The 17,522-nt window shown below is 33.8% G+C and overlaps 1 protein-coding gene across 8 annotated transcripts in view; it reads right to left on the reverse strand.

Annotated features, from left to right (window-relative positions):
* LOC146001539 (uncharacterized) overlaps nucleotides 1–17,522 on the reverse strand; it is a 480,502-nt gene that overhangs the window by 369,640 nt on the left and 93,340 nt on the right. For all 8 annotated transcript variants that reach the window (XM_083138985.1, XM_083138983.1, XM_083138981.1 and 5 more), the window contains exon 2: nucleotides 12,910–13,013. In XM_083138985.1, coding sequence (XP_082995111.1) covers nucleotides 12,910–12,913 — 4 coding nt within the window. In that variant the 5' untranslated portion in view covers nucleotides 12,914–13,013. The remainder of the gene's footprint in view (nucleotides 1–12,909; nucleotides 13,014–17,522) is intronic.

Here is a 17,522-nt window from a genome sequence, read left to right on the forward strand (position 1 = left end):
AAATACATTTTTTCAACTTTTAACTTATTATTTTACAACTTTAAGTTAATTTTTTACCAAAATAACACTATTTGTACTATTCAAGCAACATTTTTTATTAAATTTTGGACTCACAAAGACATTTTTTTCTACGTTTAACTTATTATTTTACGATTTTATACCTATTTTTACCAAAATAACACTATTTGTACTAATCAGACAACATTTTTTATTAAATTTTGGACTCACAAAGACATTTTTTCTACGTTTAACTTATTATTTTACAACTTTATATTACTTTTTTACCAAAATAACACTATTTGTACTAATCAGGCAACATTTTTTATTAAATTTTGTATTTACAAAGAGATTTTTTCAACTTTTAATTTGTTATTTACAAGTTTATGCCTATTTTTTTACTCAAATAACACAATTCTATCTGTTGAGGAAAGACTTTTAGTTACATTTTCGACACACAAAGTGTGTGTTCTCAACTTCTATCTGTTTATTTCACAAGTTTAGGCTTATTATTACCAAAATAATACAATTCAATCTGTTCAGGAAAGACTTTTAGTCGCATTTTCGACACACAGAGTGTGTGATCTCAACTTCTATCTGTTTATTTCACAAGTTTAGGCTTATTATTACTCAAATAACACAATTCTATCTGTTCAGGAAAGATTTTTAGTTACATTGTCGACACACTAAGTGTGTGTTCTCAACTTTTATTTGTTTATTTTACAAGTTTAGCCTAATATTTACTCAAATGACACTATTTATATTATTCAGGCACCATTTTTATTACATTTTGGACTTTCAAAGACACACACACACACACACACACACACACACACACACACACAGAGAGAGAGAGAGAGAGAGAGAGAGAGAGAGAGAGAGAGAGAGAGAGAGAGAGAGAGAGAGAGAGATTTTTTCCAAGTTTACAGGATTATTCTCTAGTTTACTCAAATAACACAATTTAGATGTGTTTTGAATTATATTTTGGATGCAAAAGTATGTTTTGACAAGTTCTACCCTTTTATTTTACAAGTTTAGGCTTATTATTACTCAAATAACACAATTTAATCCAGTCAGGAAGGATTTGTTATTATATTTTGGATGCACAAAGAGATGTTTTCAACTTTTTTACTGATTTTTTGCAGGGTATGTATTAATTTGTGTTTATTTTGTTTCGTATCATATATACATTTACAAATTTTTAATTTAGAGTTTAGTATTTATTTAATTTTTTTTTCAAAAACACTAAAGAAAAAGTACTTTTAGCTAAAATGTAAGCCACAGAATATATTATTATTATTATTATTATTAGGGTTTAATGATTTCCACTATGCTATTTTTGGTTCTGTATTTCTATATGTATTTATTTAGGTCAGGTTACGCCTGCTACGTAGGAAAGTTTGTTTATTTTAGAGTTTGCTGAGTATTTTGTTACTCTTATACTAGGTAAAGTTTCCTAAATATATCAGGAAGGGCTCCATCCATATACTTTTGTTTTTGCTGTTTGGAGATGATGCGATCAGCATCACTCTCCATCTGCTTTTTATTTTATGTACCCAATATTATTTTGAGGCTTAGTGAATTCTAGAGCCTATTTATGCAGGAGAGAGGAGAGAGGATTTGAAAATTTTCATTTCAGATAACCCACAACTATTTGTCAGAGTATTTTAAAGGATATTTTATATTTATTATGTGCTACTAGAATATCAAAGCTTGCTTAATTTTTATGTCTGTAACGCATTTATTGTATTTCTAGCTAAGGCTTACTGGATAAAGTACACGAAATGTTTAACATTTCGACTATTTACTTTTATACGAGGCCAAATTTTTAGTGTAACGAAAATTATTGTGTGTCTATAAAGACTGAAATCCCTTTACCGATGGGTCCATAACTGGACGCTTACCAACATTGTTTCTTTTTTTAAAAAAATATATATAACCATTTATCAATATATTCTCAATTCACAGGACAAGACGAAGTTCACAGACGACTGACTATATGGACCATAGGTCCACTTGCTAAACTTTTTTTCTATGCTAGAAGAATAATTTAGCCTTATAGCCTTTTTCAAGGTATTTTTGAAGTATTACTGGTTTTTTGGGTGCATCAACATTTGGGTTATTTCTATTTTCTTTATTATACGAGGCCACAATCACTATCTGAACACTGAAATTCTCTGATTGAAACTAAAACCTTAGGCTGTAACTAGGGATTTAGTATGTATATCGACAATTTATAGGACAACACGAACCTTACAAAGGATTGTAGGTGATGTAGGCCCACACGCCAGAGCTTTGTTAACCTGCAAGAAGCATTTACAGCTAATGCTACGAGGAAATGAGGTTGATTTTTTACTGTTTCACAAGAATGCTATTTTTTATACACCCAATATTTGCTTTTCAAGTAACTACATGTACCAGAAGCACTTACAGGCCAACTCTAACTAGACTTCGACTTATTCTATATCAGGTGCTAAATTTATAAAGAACTATGATTGTGTATATTTCTGAGGAAGTACGCAAAAGCAGATTACCCGATTAAAGTATCTGAAAAACATATTTTTATATGCAAGTATATTTTTATTGACTGGATTATTTAACAGATCAAACAGGAAGACTGCAAAATTCATTAAATGTAGTTCTATAGTATAGGTGGTTTCAGAGATATAAAAAGAACAAATATAAGATTTCGCTTTTTTTTTGCTTCTGAGGCTAATCGCGACGCTAAGGGTAAATGGCCAGGAAATGTAACGGAGGAGAAACAATCCCAAAAGTTATGGGCTGCATGTAAGTTAATACCACAGAGATATTACAGTAGGTGTAGGTTCTTCCATCAGAACATTTCTATCATAATAATACTGGTTATGCTGTACTGTTAGCTAAAGATGCTGATATTTGAGAAACTTAAAAGCTTATTTGCAAAATTTTAGATAAATAATAATCTGTTAGACTGTAAACATATTTTATATCCATTCTGCAAAAGATCCGATGACAAAATTTAAAAATTGTTATCGCCCGGACAGGGACTCGAACCCTGGACAGATAGGTTAAAAGCCTAACGCTATACCAACTAAGCTATCTGGGCACAAGGTATTCTTTTTTTGAAAAGTTAGTTATGTTAAGAAATATATTGAAACACTTGAGAACACTTTTGGTCTGGTTCGACAGACAAGGAGACAACATTTCTAAATTTTTACAGACTGGGTGTATTTTTCCACTATAGAGGCCTTCACTATATGTAATACGAAACGCTAAAGTTCAGCTAGCTTCCAAAATTGAGGTAAAGATTGTGTTTGGCGAGATTAACAAGTTACAATTATATCCAGTTACGGACAAATAAAGCTAAAACTCTTAGATTTACTGTACTAGCCAAGTTTTAGTAATATTTTCTTCACTTTAGTACAAATACCAAAGAAATAGGTATATTTTATTTATAATTTGACAAAATGTACTAGTATTTAATTTACAAAGTTAGGTAAAAAGCAGTATTTTTAAAAAATATTGTTACTGCCTTCAAATTTTATGTCATTTAGCCACTAACAACTGATTTACACTGTTTGGCATCCTTTAAATAGGAAAAGAAGGAATTATTTGTTTATTATTTTTACTTTATATTTATATTTATTTAAGAAAACAATTCTACAGTTTAACTTAATTTTAACAAATTGTTACTAATTTATATATCAAAGTTATGTTATTTAGAGTGTATCAAGGCGTATAAAGTTAATATTTGTACTTATCAGTTCAACTAACAATTATATTTTACACACAAAAGATGATGTTTACAGTTAAATTACTTGAATCAGAGAATAATATTTTACAGTAATTGATTCATTCAGCACTAGTCAGTACTTTTATGCTTCAGAAAGTTTTCTTAATTTTCTATTACGCATGCTATTTTGGGCTATTTTTAAAATGTATTTCTAAGGCAAACTGGTTTAATTTTCTGCTTATAATGCAAAGTTGACATAGTTTTCGCACAATGCATTGTACATTTGTTATATTCTCTACTTACAATTCAAATATTATGCTTATTTAATGTATAACTAACTAACTCTCTAGCCTTCTTAAACCCGAAGGTTCATGGCTGCAGCAACACATGCCTTTCATCTGTCCCTGTCCTGAGCAAGATCTATATACTCCTTTCCTTCCCTACCAATTTTCTTTTGGTCCATCTCTACATTATCCCTCCATCTTTGTTTTGGTCTTTCTATTGGTCTTTTACCATCAGGTTTCCCAACAAGAATCCTGTATACTCTTCTTTCCTCTCCCATTTGTACCACAGGATCTACACACCTAAGTCTTTTTGATTTAATCATTCTAATAATATCTGGACATGAATACAAATTATGTACTTCCAAATTATGTAACCTTCTCCACTCATCTGTCTTCTCATCTGTTTTAGGTCCAAATATTTTCCTAAGGATTTTATTTTCAAATACTCTCAATTTATGTTCCTTTTTCAATGTAAGGGAGCAAGTTTATTTACTGTATTTAACTTTTATTTTTTGTAATTAACAAAAATTAAAAGCTTATACTGTAGTTATTATACCTTTTTCTATCAGCTTATTTTGAAATTGATATTATTAGGTATAGTCTTTGATTTATAACTATATTGTTTTTTTATCAATTTATCTAAGAGTACACGCAGACAAACACATGTGTACACACTTTTATGTAAATAGATATGCCATTTTTCAATATTTTAGTATGAAGATTGCACTTTAGCTATTTAAGCAAGGGTAGGAAAGGTAGGATTTCTGAGAATTTGTTGCAGGATTTTGTTGTCCAAGTATAGATGAGAACTGAGCTGGGAGACTGTTTTGAACCTTTTCATGAGGTTTGCATGTGAACTGTATGCAAATTGAGCACTATTGACTGTGCATGCTTCTAAGATTTGCTGTAATTTCACATCAACTCTGTGAGACTGTAGACAGTTTTCCCATTTCAAATAGTTTTTATTGATTGTATTTGTATATGTTTTGGGGACTTAGCAGTTTTATGTTATGAGGCAGTTTGTTGTAGAATATTTTTACCGGATTGTTTTGAGATATTGAGTGTCTGCTGTTTTACTTGTAATTATTTTCCTTCTTGTGTTGTGTATTTGACTATATTTTGTCAAAGTTCGTAGTATTTAGAATAATTGTTATTGACTTGTAGATGTAGGGAGTAATAATCCTTTGCAAGATGCCCTATACTTTAGTCTGAACATTATTCTTAGTGTTCACTTTTGAAACCTTAGTATTCTGGTAGTATTATTAATGTAGAGGTAAATTAGGCTGAAACGTAGGCATTTTTTCTGATAAATTATACTCACTTAGTTGTTTCAGCAGGTAGAAGTTGCATGATGGTTTACTGCTGATGATGTTCATTTGCTCTTCTTATGTACTACGTATGATGTAGCTTACTTGAGTAACTGGAATTTTCTACTGAAAAAAGGATTGCTTGTCTATTTTATTCCTATGTTGTTGAGTTTGTCCATAAGCAAGCCATGTTTTTTACTCTATCCTATGCCTTGGAAGAATCTAGATATATTGTGTTTGCAGTTTTATGTTTCTCTAAGGTTTCAGCTATGTAGTTTTAAACTGTGCTATGGGTGTGACTATTAATTTCTCTTTCTGGATGCCACGTTGGTTCCTGTGTATTCCTCTTGCTGCTTGAATTTGACTTAGGTTGTTTGCTTTTTTCTTAGATCAACAAAATCCTGCAACAAATTCTCAGAAATCCTACCTTTCCTACCCTTGCTTAAATAGCTAAAGTGCAATCTTCATACTAAAATATTGAAAAATGGCATATCTATTTACATAAAAGTGTATACACATGTGTTTGTCTGCGTGTACTCTTAGATAAATTGATAAAAAAAACAATATAGTTATAAATCAAAGACTATACCTAATAATATCAATTTCAAAATAAGCTGATAGAAAAAGGTATAATAACTACAGTATAAGCTTTTAATTTTTGTTAATTACAAAAAATAAAAGTTAAATACAGTAAATAAACTTGCTCCCTTACATTGAAAAAGGAACATAAATTGAGAGTATTTGAAAATAAAATCCTTAGGAAAATATTTGGACCTAAAACAGATGAGAAGACAGATGAGTGGAGAAGGTTACATAATTTGGAAGTACATAATTTGTATTCATGTCCAGATATTATTAGAATGATTAAATCAAAAAGACTTAGGTGTGTAGATCCTGTGGTACAAATGGGAGAGGAAAGAAGAGTATACAGGATTCTTGTTGGGAAACCTGATGGTAAAAGACCAATAGAAAGACCAAAACAAAGATGGAGGGATAATGTAGAGATGGACCAAAAGAAAATTGGTAGGGAAGGAAAGGAGTATATAGATCTTGCTCAGGACAGGGACAGATGAAAGGCATGTGTTGCTGCAGCCATGAACCTTCGGGTTTAAGAAGGCTAGAGAGTTAGTTAGTTATACATTAAATAAGCATAATATTTGAATTGTAAGTAGAGAATATAACAAATGTACAATGCATTGTGCGAAAACTATGTCAACTTTGCATTATAAGCAGAAAATTAAACCAGTTTGCCTTAGAAATACATTTTAAAAATAGCCCAAAATAGCATGCGTAATAGAAAATTAAGAAAACTTTCTGAAGCATAAAAGTACTGACTAGTGCTGAATGAATCAATTACTGTAAAATATTATTCTCTGATTCAAGTAATTTAACTGTAAACATCATCTTTTGTGTGTAAAATATAATTGTTAGTTGAACTGATAAGTACAAATATTAACTTTATACGCCTTGATACACTCTAAATAACATAACTTTGATATATAAATTAGTAACAATTTGTTAAAATTAAGTTAAACTGTAGAATTGTTTTCTTAAATAAATATAAATATAAAGTAAAAATAATAAACAAATAATTCCTTCTTTTCCTATTTAAAGGATGCCAAACAGTGTAAATCAGTTGTTAGTGGATAAATGACATAAAATTTGAAGGCAGTAACAATATTTTTTAAAAATACTGCTTTTTACCTAACTTTGTAAATTAAATACTAGTACATTTTGTCAAATTATAAATAAAATATACCTATTTCTTTGGTATTTGTACTAAAGTGAAGAAAATATTACTAAAACTTGGCTAGTACAGTAAATCTAAGAGTTTTAGCTTTATTTGTCCGTAACTGGATATAATTGTAACTTGTTAATCTCGCCAAACACAATCTTTACCTCAATTTTGGAAGCTAGCTGAACTTTAGCGTTTCATATTACATATAGTGAAGGCCTCTATAGTGGAAAAATACACCCAGTCTGTAAAAATTTAGAAATGTTGTCTCCTTGTCTGTCGAACCAGACCAAAAGTGTTCTCAAGTGTTTCAATATATTTCTTAACATAACTAACTTTTCAAAAAAAGAATACCTTGTGCCCAGATAGCTTAGTTGGTATAGCGTTAGGCTTTTAACCTATCTGTCCAGGGTTCGAGTCCCTGTCCGGGCGATAACAATTTTTAAATTTTGTCATCGGATCTTTTGCAGAATGGATATAAAATATGTTTACAGTCTAACAGATTATTATTTATCTAAAATTTTGCAAATAAGCTTTTAAGTTTCTCAAATATCAGCATCTTTAGCTAACAGTACAGCATAACCAGTATTATTATGATAGAAATGTTCTGATGGAAGAACCTACACCTACTGTAATATCTCTGTGGTATTAACTTACATGCAGCCCATAACTTTTGGGATTGTTTCTCCTCCGTTACATTTCCTGGCCATTTACCCTTAGCGTCGCGATTAGCCTCAGAAGCAAAAAAAAAGCGAAATCTTATATTTGTTCTTTTTATATCTCTGAAACCACCTATACTATAGAACTACATTTAATGAATTTTGCAGTCTTCCTGTTTGATCTGTTAAATAATCCAGTCAATAAAAATATACTTGCATATAAAAATATGTTTTTCAGATACTTTAATCGGGTAATCTGCTTTTGCGTACTTCCTCAGAAATATACACAATCATAGTTCTTTATAAATTTAGCACCTGATATAGAATAAGTCGAAGTCTAGTTAGAGTTGGCCTGTAAGTGCTTCTGGTACATGTAGTTACTTGAAAAGCAAATATTGGGTGTATAAAAAATAGCATTCTTGTGAAACAGTAAAAAATCAACCTCATTTCCTCGTAGCATTAGCTGTAAATGCTTCTTGCAGGTTAACAAAGCTCTGGCGTGTGGGCCTACATCACCTACAATCCTTTGTAAGGTTCGTGTTGTCCTATAAATTGTCGATATACATACTAAATCCCTAGTTACAGCCTAAGGTTTTAGTTTCAATCAGAGAATTTCAGTGTTCAGATAGTGATTGTGGCCTCGTATAATAAAGAAAATAGAAATAACCCAAATGTTGATGCACCCAAAAAACCAGTAATACTTCAAAAATACCTTGAAAAAGGCTATAAGGCTAAATTATTCTTCTAGCATAGAAAAAAAGTTTAGCAAGTGGACCTATGGTCCATATAGTCAGTCGTCTGTGAACTTCGTCTTGTCCTGTGAATTGAGAATATATTGATAAATGGTTATATATATTTTTTTAAAAAAAGAAACAATGTTGGTAAGCGTCCAGTTATGGACCCATCGGTAAAGGGATTTCAGTCTTTATAGACACACAATAATTTTCGTTACACTAAAAATTTGGCCTCGTATAAAAGTAAATAGTCGAAATGTTAAACATTTCGTGTACTTTATCCAGTAAGCCTTAGCTAGAAATACAATAAATGCGTTACAGACATAAAAATTAAGCAAGCTTTGATATTCTAGTAGCACATAATAAATATAAAATATCCTTTAAAATACTCTGACAAATAGTTGTGGGTTATCTGAAATGAAAATTTTCAAATCCTCTCTCCTCTCTCCTGCATAAATAGGCTCTAGAATTCACTAAGCCTCAAAATAATATTGGGTACATAAAATAAAAAGCAGATGGAGAGTGATGCTGATCGCATCATCTCCAAACAGCAAAAACAAAAGTATATGGATGGAGCCCTTCCTGATATATTTAGGAAACTTTACCTAGTATAAGAGTAACAAAATACTCAGCAAACTCTAAAATAAACAAACTTTCCTACGTAGCAGGCGTAACCTGACCTAAATAAATACATATAGAAATACAGAACCAAAAATAGCATAGTGGAAATCAGTAAACCCTAATAATAATAATAATAATAATAATAATATATTCTGTGGCTTACATTTTAGCTAAAAGTACTTTTTCTTTAGTGTTTTTGAAAAAAAAATTAAATAAATACTAAACTCTAAATTAAAAATTTGTAAATGTATATATGATACGAAACAAAATAAACACAAATTAATACATACCCTGCAAAAAATCAGTAAAAAAGTTGAAAACATCTCTTTGTGCATCCAAAATATAATAACAAATCATTCCTAACTGGATTAAATTGTGTTATTTGAGTAATAATAAGCCTAAACTTGTAAAATAAAAGGGTAGAACTTGTCAAAACATACTTTTGCATCCAAAATATAATTCAAAACACATCTAAATTGTGTTATTTGAGTAAACTAGAGAATAATCCTGTAAACTTGGAAAAAATCTCTCTCTCTCTCTCTCTCTCTCTCTCTCTCTCTCTCTCTCTCTCTCTGTGTGTGTGTGTGTCTTTGAAAGTCCAAAATGTAATAAAAATGGTGCCTGAATAATATAAATAGTGTCATTTGAGTAAATATTAGGCTAAACTTGTAAAATAAACAAATAAAAGTTGAGAACACACACTTAGTGTGTCGACAATGTAACTAAAAATCTTTCCTGAACAGATAGAATTGTGTTATTTGAGTAATAATAAGCCTAAACTTGTGAAATAAACAGATAGAAGTTGAGAACACACACTTTGTGTGTCGAAAATGCGACTAAAAGTCTTTCCTGAACAGATTGAATTGTATTATTTTGGTAATAATAAGCCTAAACTTGTGAAATAAACAGATAGAAGTTGAGATCACACACTCTGTGTGTCGAAAATGCGACTAAAAGTCTTTCCTGAACAGATTGAATTGTATTATTTTGGTAATAATAAGCCTAAACTTGTGAAATAAACAGATAGAAGTTGAGAACACACACTTTGTGTGTCGAAAATGTAACTAAAAGTCTTTCCTCAACAGATAGAATTGTGTTATTTGAGTAAAAAAATAGGCATAAACTTGTAAATAATAAATTAAAAGTTGAAAAAATCTCTTTGTAAATACAAAATTTAATAAAAAATGTTGCCTGATTAGTACAAATAGTGTTATTTTGGTAAAAAAAAGTAATATAAAGTTGTAAAATAATAAGTTAAACGTAGAAAAAATGTCTTTGTGAGTCCAAAATTTAATAAAAAATGTTGTCTGATTAGTACAAATAGTGTTATTTTGGTAAAAATAGGTATAAAATCGTAAAATAATAAGTTAAACGTAGAAAAAATGTCTTTGTGAGTCCAAAATTTAATAAAAAATGTTGCTTGAATAGTACAAATAGTGTTATTTTGGTAAAAAATTAACTTAAAGTTGTTAAATAATAAGTTAAAAGTTGAAAAAATGTCTTTGAGTCCAAAATTTAATAAAAGTGTTGCCTGAATAGTACAAATAGTGTTATTTTGGTAAAAAATTAACATAAAATTGTAAAATAATAAGTTAAAAAGTTGTAAAAATATCTTTGCGAGTCCAAAATTTAATAAAAAATGTTGCCTGAATAGTACAAATAGTGTTATTTGAATAAAAATACATAAAAACTTTTAAAAGATTTGACATAAAGTCAAAGTTTGGTAAAAAATAAACTCAAAATTAAGTTAAATAGCACACAGTAACATAAATTTACTCCCTAAATCAATAATCAAAGGGTCCTAGGTTCATTACTCCGTGATAAAAGCAAATGGTAAAAACTGTAGGCCCCGTCCCTGATAGCTCTCCCTTCTTCATAGTACAGATAAAAAAACCCTGCGCTAAAGCGTCCTGTGCCTTGAAGGCAAACCTGAGCGGAATATTAATTGGCGGCGGAAACCGGTTCTACAAGCGACGCATAGCTTCAAAGATTTGACCCTTGCTGCGCATTTCCAGACATCCTTTGTTGTCTGGTTGAATCCCTCCCCTGCCCTACAGTATTGCATACCTTTCCCCTGTTCTTGCGTACTAGTTAACCTTGGAAAAACCGGTTCTGATTGGTCAATCGGGTTCTTTGTTTGTTCTGACGTTGTGACGTCATTTGACCTTGAACGCACTTCCCCCAAATTCCTTTCTCCTCTACCTGCGCGGAGTTCAGATTCTGAGACAGTATTCTGTCTAGCGTCTGAGATCATCGTCTTTAATACAATAATAACATACATTATTACATAGTACTAATTAATAATATTACATATCGCGGGTTCGAGTACCGGGACCGTCTTCTTTCGTACCATTACCACCGTTCATAGCGGTTCATAAACCATAGAAAACTTATTTTCAATATTATAAACATTAATTATTATCGATTCCTACATTACATACTTTGCAGTAATGAACAATAAAACCATATGCATAGCGTTTAGTACCTCTAATTACATTCTATATACATATTTTTTCATAAAATAAATAATTATATATTCATAAAAAAGTTATAAACATGCAAATACATAAATGTAAAGTATTCTAAGTACTTGCAAATAAATTCTAAGTACGTGCAAATTAGTTCTAAGTACGTGCAAATTAATTAACACCCGTGCAAATTAAAGACCACCCATGCAGCGACCGGCCTTGGCGGGGATACCATCTACTAGAGTGTGTAAATATTATTGTAAATGTCTACGTTTCACATACACACATGATACAGGGTGGCGCGTATTGCATCTATCAATGTCAGTTTGCTGAGCCTTATCCAGAATTTTCCAATTGGATAAGCAGAACGCCGAATTGGAGACTTATGGCTCTACACACTTCCATTGGATTTCCATCGTGTGGCTCACCTCTTTCTCCTGTGCCGCCCTGGCGCGGGTTGATGGTGAACCTCACTAGGCGTCGCTCCGTCTCCCGAATGGAACATGTTCGGATGAACTCCTACACTGTCGCGATTCCTGTCTGAGGCTCTGTCCGAAAGGTACAAAGTACAGACTTGAAGTATGTGACGTCACCTAGTACAGTTCGAAAGCGCCAAGTACATAAGTACACAAGTGCACAGCTCGCAGCACAGATCGTTACTGACTAGGTCACGTAATTTTCGCACTCTTTGTTCATTTGTTTAAAATCACGGAGGTAGAAAGCCAGCAACACAAGTTAAATATACGTTATGGGCCACCAAGTTGTTGGTTAAAGTTCTTCTAATGTGTGGAAATGTATGTGTAAGAACAACATTTGAAAATGCTATGCGATTTCTATGGTGAAAAACAAGTGTTTAAAGCGCGGGGAAAACAACGTCTCCTGTTTTATCCACTGATCGTATTTGGTGCTGCAGTCGAAGTGCTATTCGAAATACTTTCACTTCCAGTACACGGCTTCAAGACCGCACTGAAAGGCCATACTCGAAGGATGCTCGCTTCAAGTACAGTCTTTCTTCACCTTTCGGACACGGCCTGAGCCGGCCAACATTCCATGGCAGACTGACTGCGAGCCTTGCAGCTGCCTGAGCATGGGAAATTACTATGCGTGGCCGCCTGCGTTCGGACAGGGTAGATACGACCCTGTTTTATAGGTATATTTTAACCTGCAGAGTCTTTGATATTAAAGAGGAGAATAAACGGTTTATAAGTAGGGAAGGGACATGGTTTAGTAAAAAATTTAGTCTGAACGCAAGATTTGAAACAAAGGAATTTGATAGAGCTCTAGACAGTACAATTAATGCACCGTGTATGGTTCTAAGCACAAAATACAAGTTCAGAGCACATGGAATTCCGATTGACAATTACAGCAACTTAAACTCCTAGCTGTACATACCCATGAAGTTGCACTTCAGTTGTAAACTTCTTGGAAATACATTTTGGAACTGAGAACAGTGTCGTCTCCTTAAAAGAGATTGGTGTTGGTCCGTCCCAGATTTCCTAAAAAAGGAAAAAGTAAGTGTCAAACAGGAAGTTTGCAAAATATAAAGCTTACATTCAATAAAGAGCGTACAACGCATTCCCCACAAGGTCACATCCATACCTTTTATGTAAAATCTTCATATATGACAGCCGGCAAAACTCCAATATATTTTCCTTTAAACTAATGAGTCAAAAATTAGCTATTAGTTGGATTGTTGTTTTAAGTCCACTTTATGTACAGATAGGCTAATCGGGACTGGGAACGCAATTTAATGTGGGATCCGAACCACTGTACAATGTGCATCCACCGGGTATCGGATACTGAACCCCTTGATTGCAAGCCGACGACATTACCATTACGCCATCGGGGAAGTCGGTACCTGAATAAAGATATAGGCTATATTTAAAAATATCTCTAAAATCTCCATTACTAAAACATGCAATGTTTATACGTCAGAAGTGAAACAAATTATTTCTAAAAATGTATATACATTTTTATTATTTCAAGACCTCTGGGGCACTCCTCTGAAGGGGCACGCTGAATTTTCAAAATACGACGTTTCGACTCGCCTCTTGCCTTTATGTGAAGTAGCGTTGATCGTTTAAGCAATTTGTTACTATAGTGCAGGAGCCCTTAGAAAGATCGTTTCGCGGGCTTGCAGCAGACGACAATATGGGGGTGTGTCTGCGAGAACCAATCAGGTCCGCGCTTGAGGTCCGCGAATGAGCGAGCCCGGTTGCCACAGCCTGTTTGTTCGGCTGAGGAGCAGACGACACGAGAGTATCGGCAATAGTGTGCGCGCGACGTCTGCTGTTAGCCCGCGAAACGCTCTTTCTAAGACCTCCTGCACTATAATAGGGAGCGGTAGTTGATGAAATGTCATCTGTTTTCTGACATCTCGGGCACGATGCCCATTAGATACACACAATATTACACTTCGTCTAGAACCCAAAAAAGGTCATTTTAAAGGGATTTTTTTTGCATTTTATGCCAATTTTCAGGTTTTAGGTCATTTTTCCCGATTTTCGGCATTTTCCCGTCATTTTTCGCAATATTCGGTGTAACAAGAGAAGCATATTCGAGTTTAGATCTGACGAGCGTATAATATAGCAAGAGAAATGTTTCCTTTTTTCTAAATTGATGACCCATTCTCATTATAAATCCCAAATTTCTGTGAGCTTCGCTTAAAATGCGGGCAATATGTGATTGGAATGTTAACTTTTGGTCAAAAGTGACCCCTAGGTCGGTAACTATATTCTCACTTTGTACTAACACATTAGAAATAGTGTATGAATGTTGAATAGGGTGTCTGTTGTGGGTGAATGATACAAGTTTACATTTCTTTAGGTTTAGGCTGACTTTATTAATTTCTCACCACTGAAGCAAGTTATTCAGCTCTTCATGTAATATTGTACAGTCATCAGCGTTTTCGATATTTTTGTATATTTTAACATCATCAGCAAAGATTAATGTCTCACATTTTGTGAGTAGTTCTGGCAAATCGTTTATAAAAATTAAATATAGCAAGGGACCAAGGTTCGACCCCTGTGGAACTCCCGAACTGGCCACGAATTCGGTTGATCTGCAGCCTTGATACACGACATATTGTCGGCGGTTCTGCAGATAGGAAGAAAGAAGGGTAATAAGTGGAGGAGAAAGGCTATTGTTGGCAAATTTCTGTATTAATATATCGTGGTGAACTGTATCAAATGCCTTTGAAAAGTCTGTCCTAATACGTATGTGTGTGTGTGTGTGTGTGTGGTAGGTAGTGATTCAGTTGGCAGGGTACTTAATAGCATCTCGGGAGACCATTCTTCCATTTCCAGGGTAGGCACTCTTAGGTGGTAATTGTTCCAACAATACATTCGCCTACATTAAGCGCCTCTGGGACTCATCCAGCCTCTTTGAAACGGAGAACTTTTGTTGTGAACAATAGAGGCAAGCGGATCATGCTGCTCATCACATCACCTCCAGTTTGGCCGAGACGGACAATTTCACATCTGTGGTGTGATTTCATGGCATAAGAGGATAGCTCTAACTTTCATGCACACACACATAAACACACCACATGGTTTCGTCGTACAGCACCGAACAACATCCACAGCATATAGAGAAATTCAAGGTGAATAACTTTTCTCAACAATATTTTGCTTGTTAAGGTGTCTCGAAAAATGACGCCGGCCCCCGTCTCGGGTTCGAATCCTGGCCTGGGCATGGATATTCGTGAGTGTCCATTCATCAATTTCATCATATAATGACTCATCCCCATCTTCGCAAATTAGCCAAAAGTCACAGAAAGAGAAGTAAAATAAAGCTAATCTAAAAATGGTAATTTTATCCTATGTGCATGCAGCCACGCGGGACAGATAATTGGTCCTATACAGTACTCAACCCTGCGCTGTACTACATAAGAATGTATTTTGTAAGACCGAATAGGTAAAATCTATATACTTCGCCGCTGGAGACAGTAACGCGCTACAAATTCAGAGGCCGCATGTTTGAAATGTTGTCAAGGTTGATTACAACCTTATCCAACAACATAAGGAATTTGAAGATTGGAACGGGGTTTTTGGTGTAGCCATAACGGAATTTTCAGTATGAACCAGCAACAACACTGGAAAGAGGACGGCCGAAGTGAAAGAAGAGCGGTTGCGGTTGGGCTGTTAGTTGCCAAATTTGATTTCTGAACTTGCCAGAAATTTAAGGAGGATGTATGTTGAACCCTAAAACGCCCTATTTAAATACGGCCATGGAGAGTACATATTAAGGGATCACAAAGTACCTTGCCCCCTTTCTCGGTCGATACGTATGCGTTCGGGCATTCTGGTAGACGTTCCTATAACTTCACATTTCTAGGTCTTTATGGCCACTGCCACTGAGACAAATTCCAGTTACTTTTAAACTAGTCTCGAGACAGACAAGGGCAGTTTCATTGTTGATTACTTGTTCTTTATTGCCATCACCAATTAAGTAAGCGTGCACAAGAAAACGAGGAAAAAATGAAAATTCTTGCTTCGTTCTGGTTTGCATGTTGAAAGATAATATTCAAATAAGACAACCTTGTCTTCAGCCGGAGTTTGAGGAAGAAAAACAAAATACATCACAATGCAAGAGCATTCTCTTACGGAGAATTCTTTTGTGTCAGTAATGTCCACCTGAAATTATTCCATAGATTTAGTTGACAACCGGAATACCGAAATGCTTATTATGTCAGAGTGTTTAATCTTTCCATTAGCATTTATTATGCAGGAGAGTAGCACGCATATATTTTCTCGCTTCAGAAGCCATCTGGTGTGGGCTTGGCACACTAACGTACCTGAGCAGTGGGTTATATCCCTTATGCATGCATCCATTTTGGTGTTAATTGCTGTTATTGCGGTCGGTGACGCAAAGCTTTGTCAAGAAGCAGAGTAATGCTTGTAATCGCGACAACCGCACTGACAATTAACAAACAAACGTGTTTCGCAAATATTTGCTCTGGGAGATTTGAAAGTGTGTCCTTAATGGAAGACGTTGTTATGATTAGGAAATGTATCTGCTCTACCACAGACCGCGAATCGTCGAAACTTTTATAAACAGAGATTCCGGCTTTACTTCTCATCGAAACAGAGTTGGGATTTACTCAGCCTCCTTGGGACTGTTGCGTCGCTAGATAGCTTTTTATGGGTGGGTTATTGGTATTAGTCTACAGCATCGGGCATGTCCTGTAAAGGGACATTCAGGGGTGACGAGGGGAGGAAATTGCTTTGAAAAGGACAAGGAAGAAAAAAGGAAGTGTGGTAAAAGTATTAATAAATGTAAGTAGCCTTCAGTCTTGGCATAAAAGTTATAATTGTATATAGAGGTGAGCCGAGATGTAGTAAGCCCCGAGCCTCCACAGATAGTATAATTCCAACCTTGCTGAGCATGAGTGAAATATTTTTAAGTAGGTTCTTCGAGTGTTTAAGAGTTTGTTTCAAGTTTCATAATTTATTTGAAGTCTACTTTACACACAGAAACGTAAAGCTGAAACAAAAAAGTACATAAAGTATATAGCTCAGACCAAATGTTTAACTACATCATAGAGAAAGATTGAACACTTGCATCAAAAATGTTTTCGATAAGAATCTCTTCCGGAAGAAATAATGTATTTTTGTTATGCTTAAATCATTATGATGATTAACTTTATTTTGATATCAGAATGGATACAAGGTATTGCATAAACATCACCATGAATTTGCTTTTGAACAGACATTTATATACAATAAATCGCTGCTGTGACATGCCACTTGGTGTTAGTAATGTCGTACTCTTTATTCTATCCACTCCTCTCACGACGCGACATCTGTACGCTATTGCTAAAACTAATATATTCGGTATAACGTACGTCCTGAATACTCATTAAAAAATATTGATTGGTTGCGACGCTTCCTCGTTTCGTTTGTTTGCATATTGCTCGGTCTAATGGGCGAAACAATTAACTATTGAATGTAAGCTAATTTCGAAATTATGGAAAGGGAAAAAAACAATATTCTGTTTGTTTGTTT

The sequence above is a fragment of the Lepisma saccharinum genome, chromosome 17 (genome assembly GCF_977018435.1).
Source record: "Lepisma saccharinum chromosome 17, izLepSacc3.1, whole genome shotgun sequence".
Lineage (NCBI taxonomy): Eukaryota > Metazoa > Arthropoda > Insecta > Zygentoma > Lepismatidae > Lepisma > Lepisma saccharinum.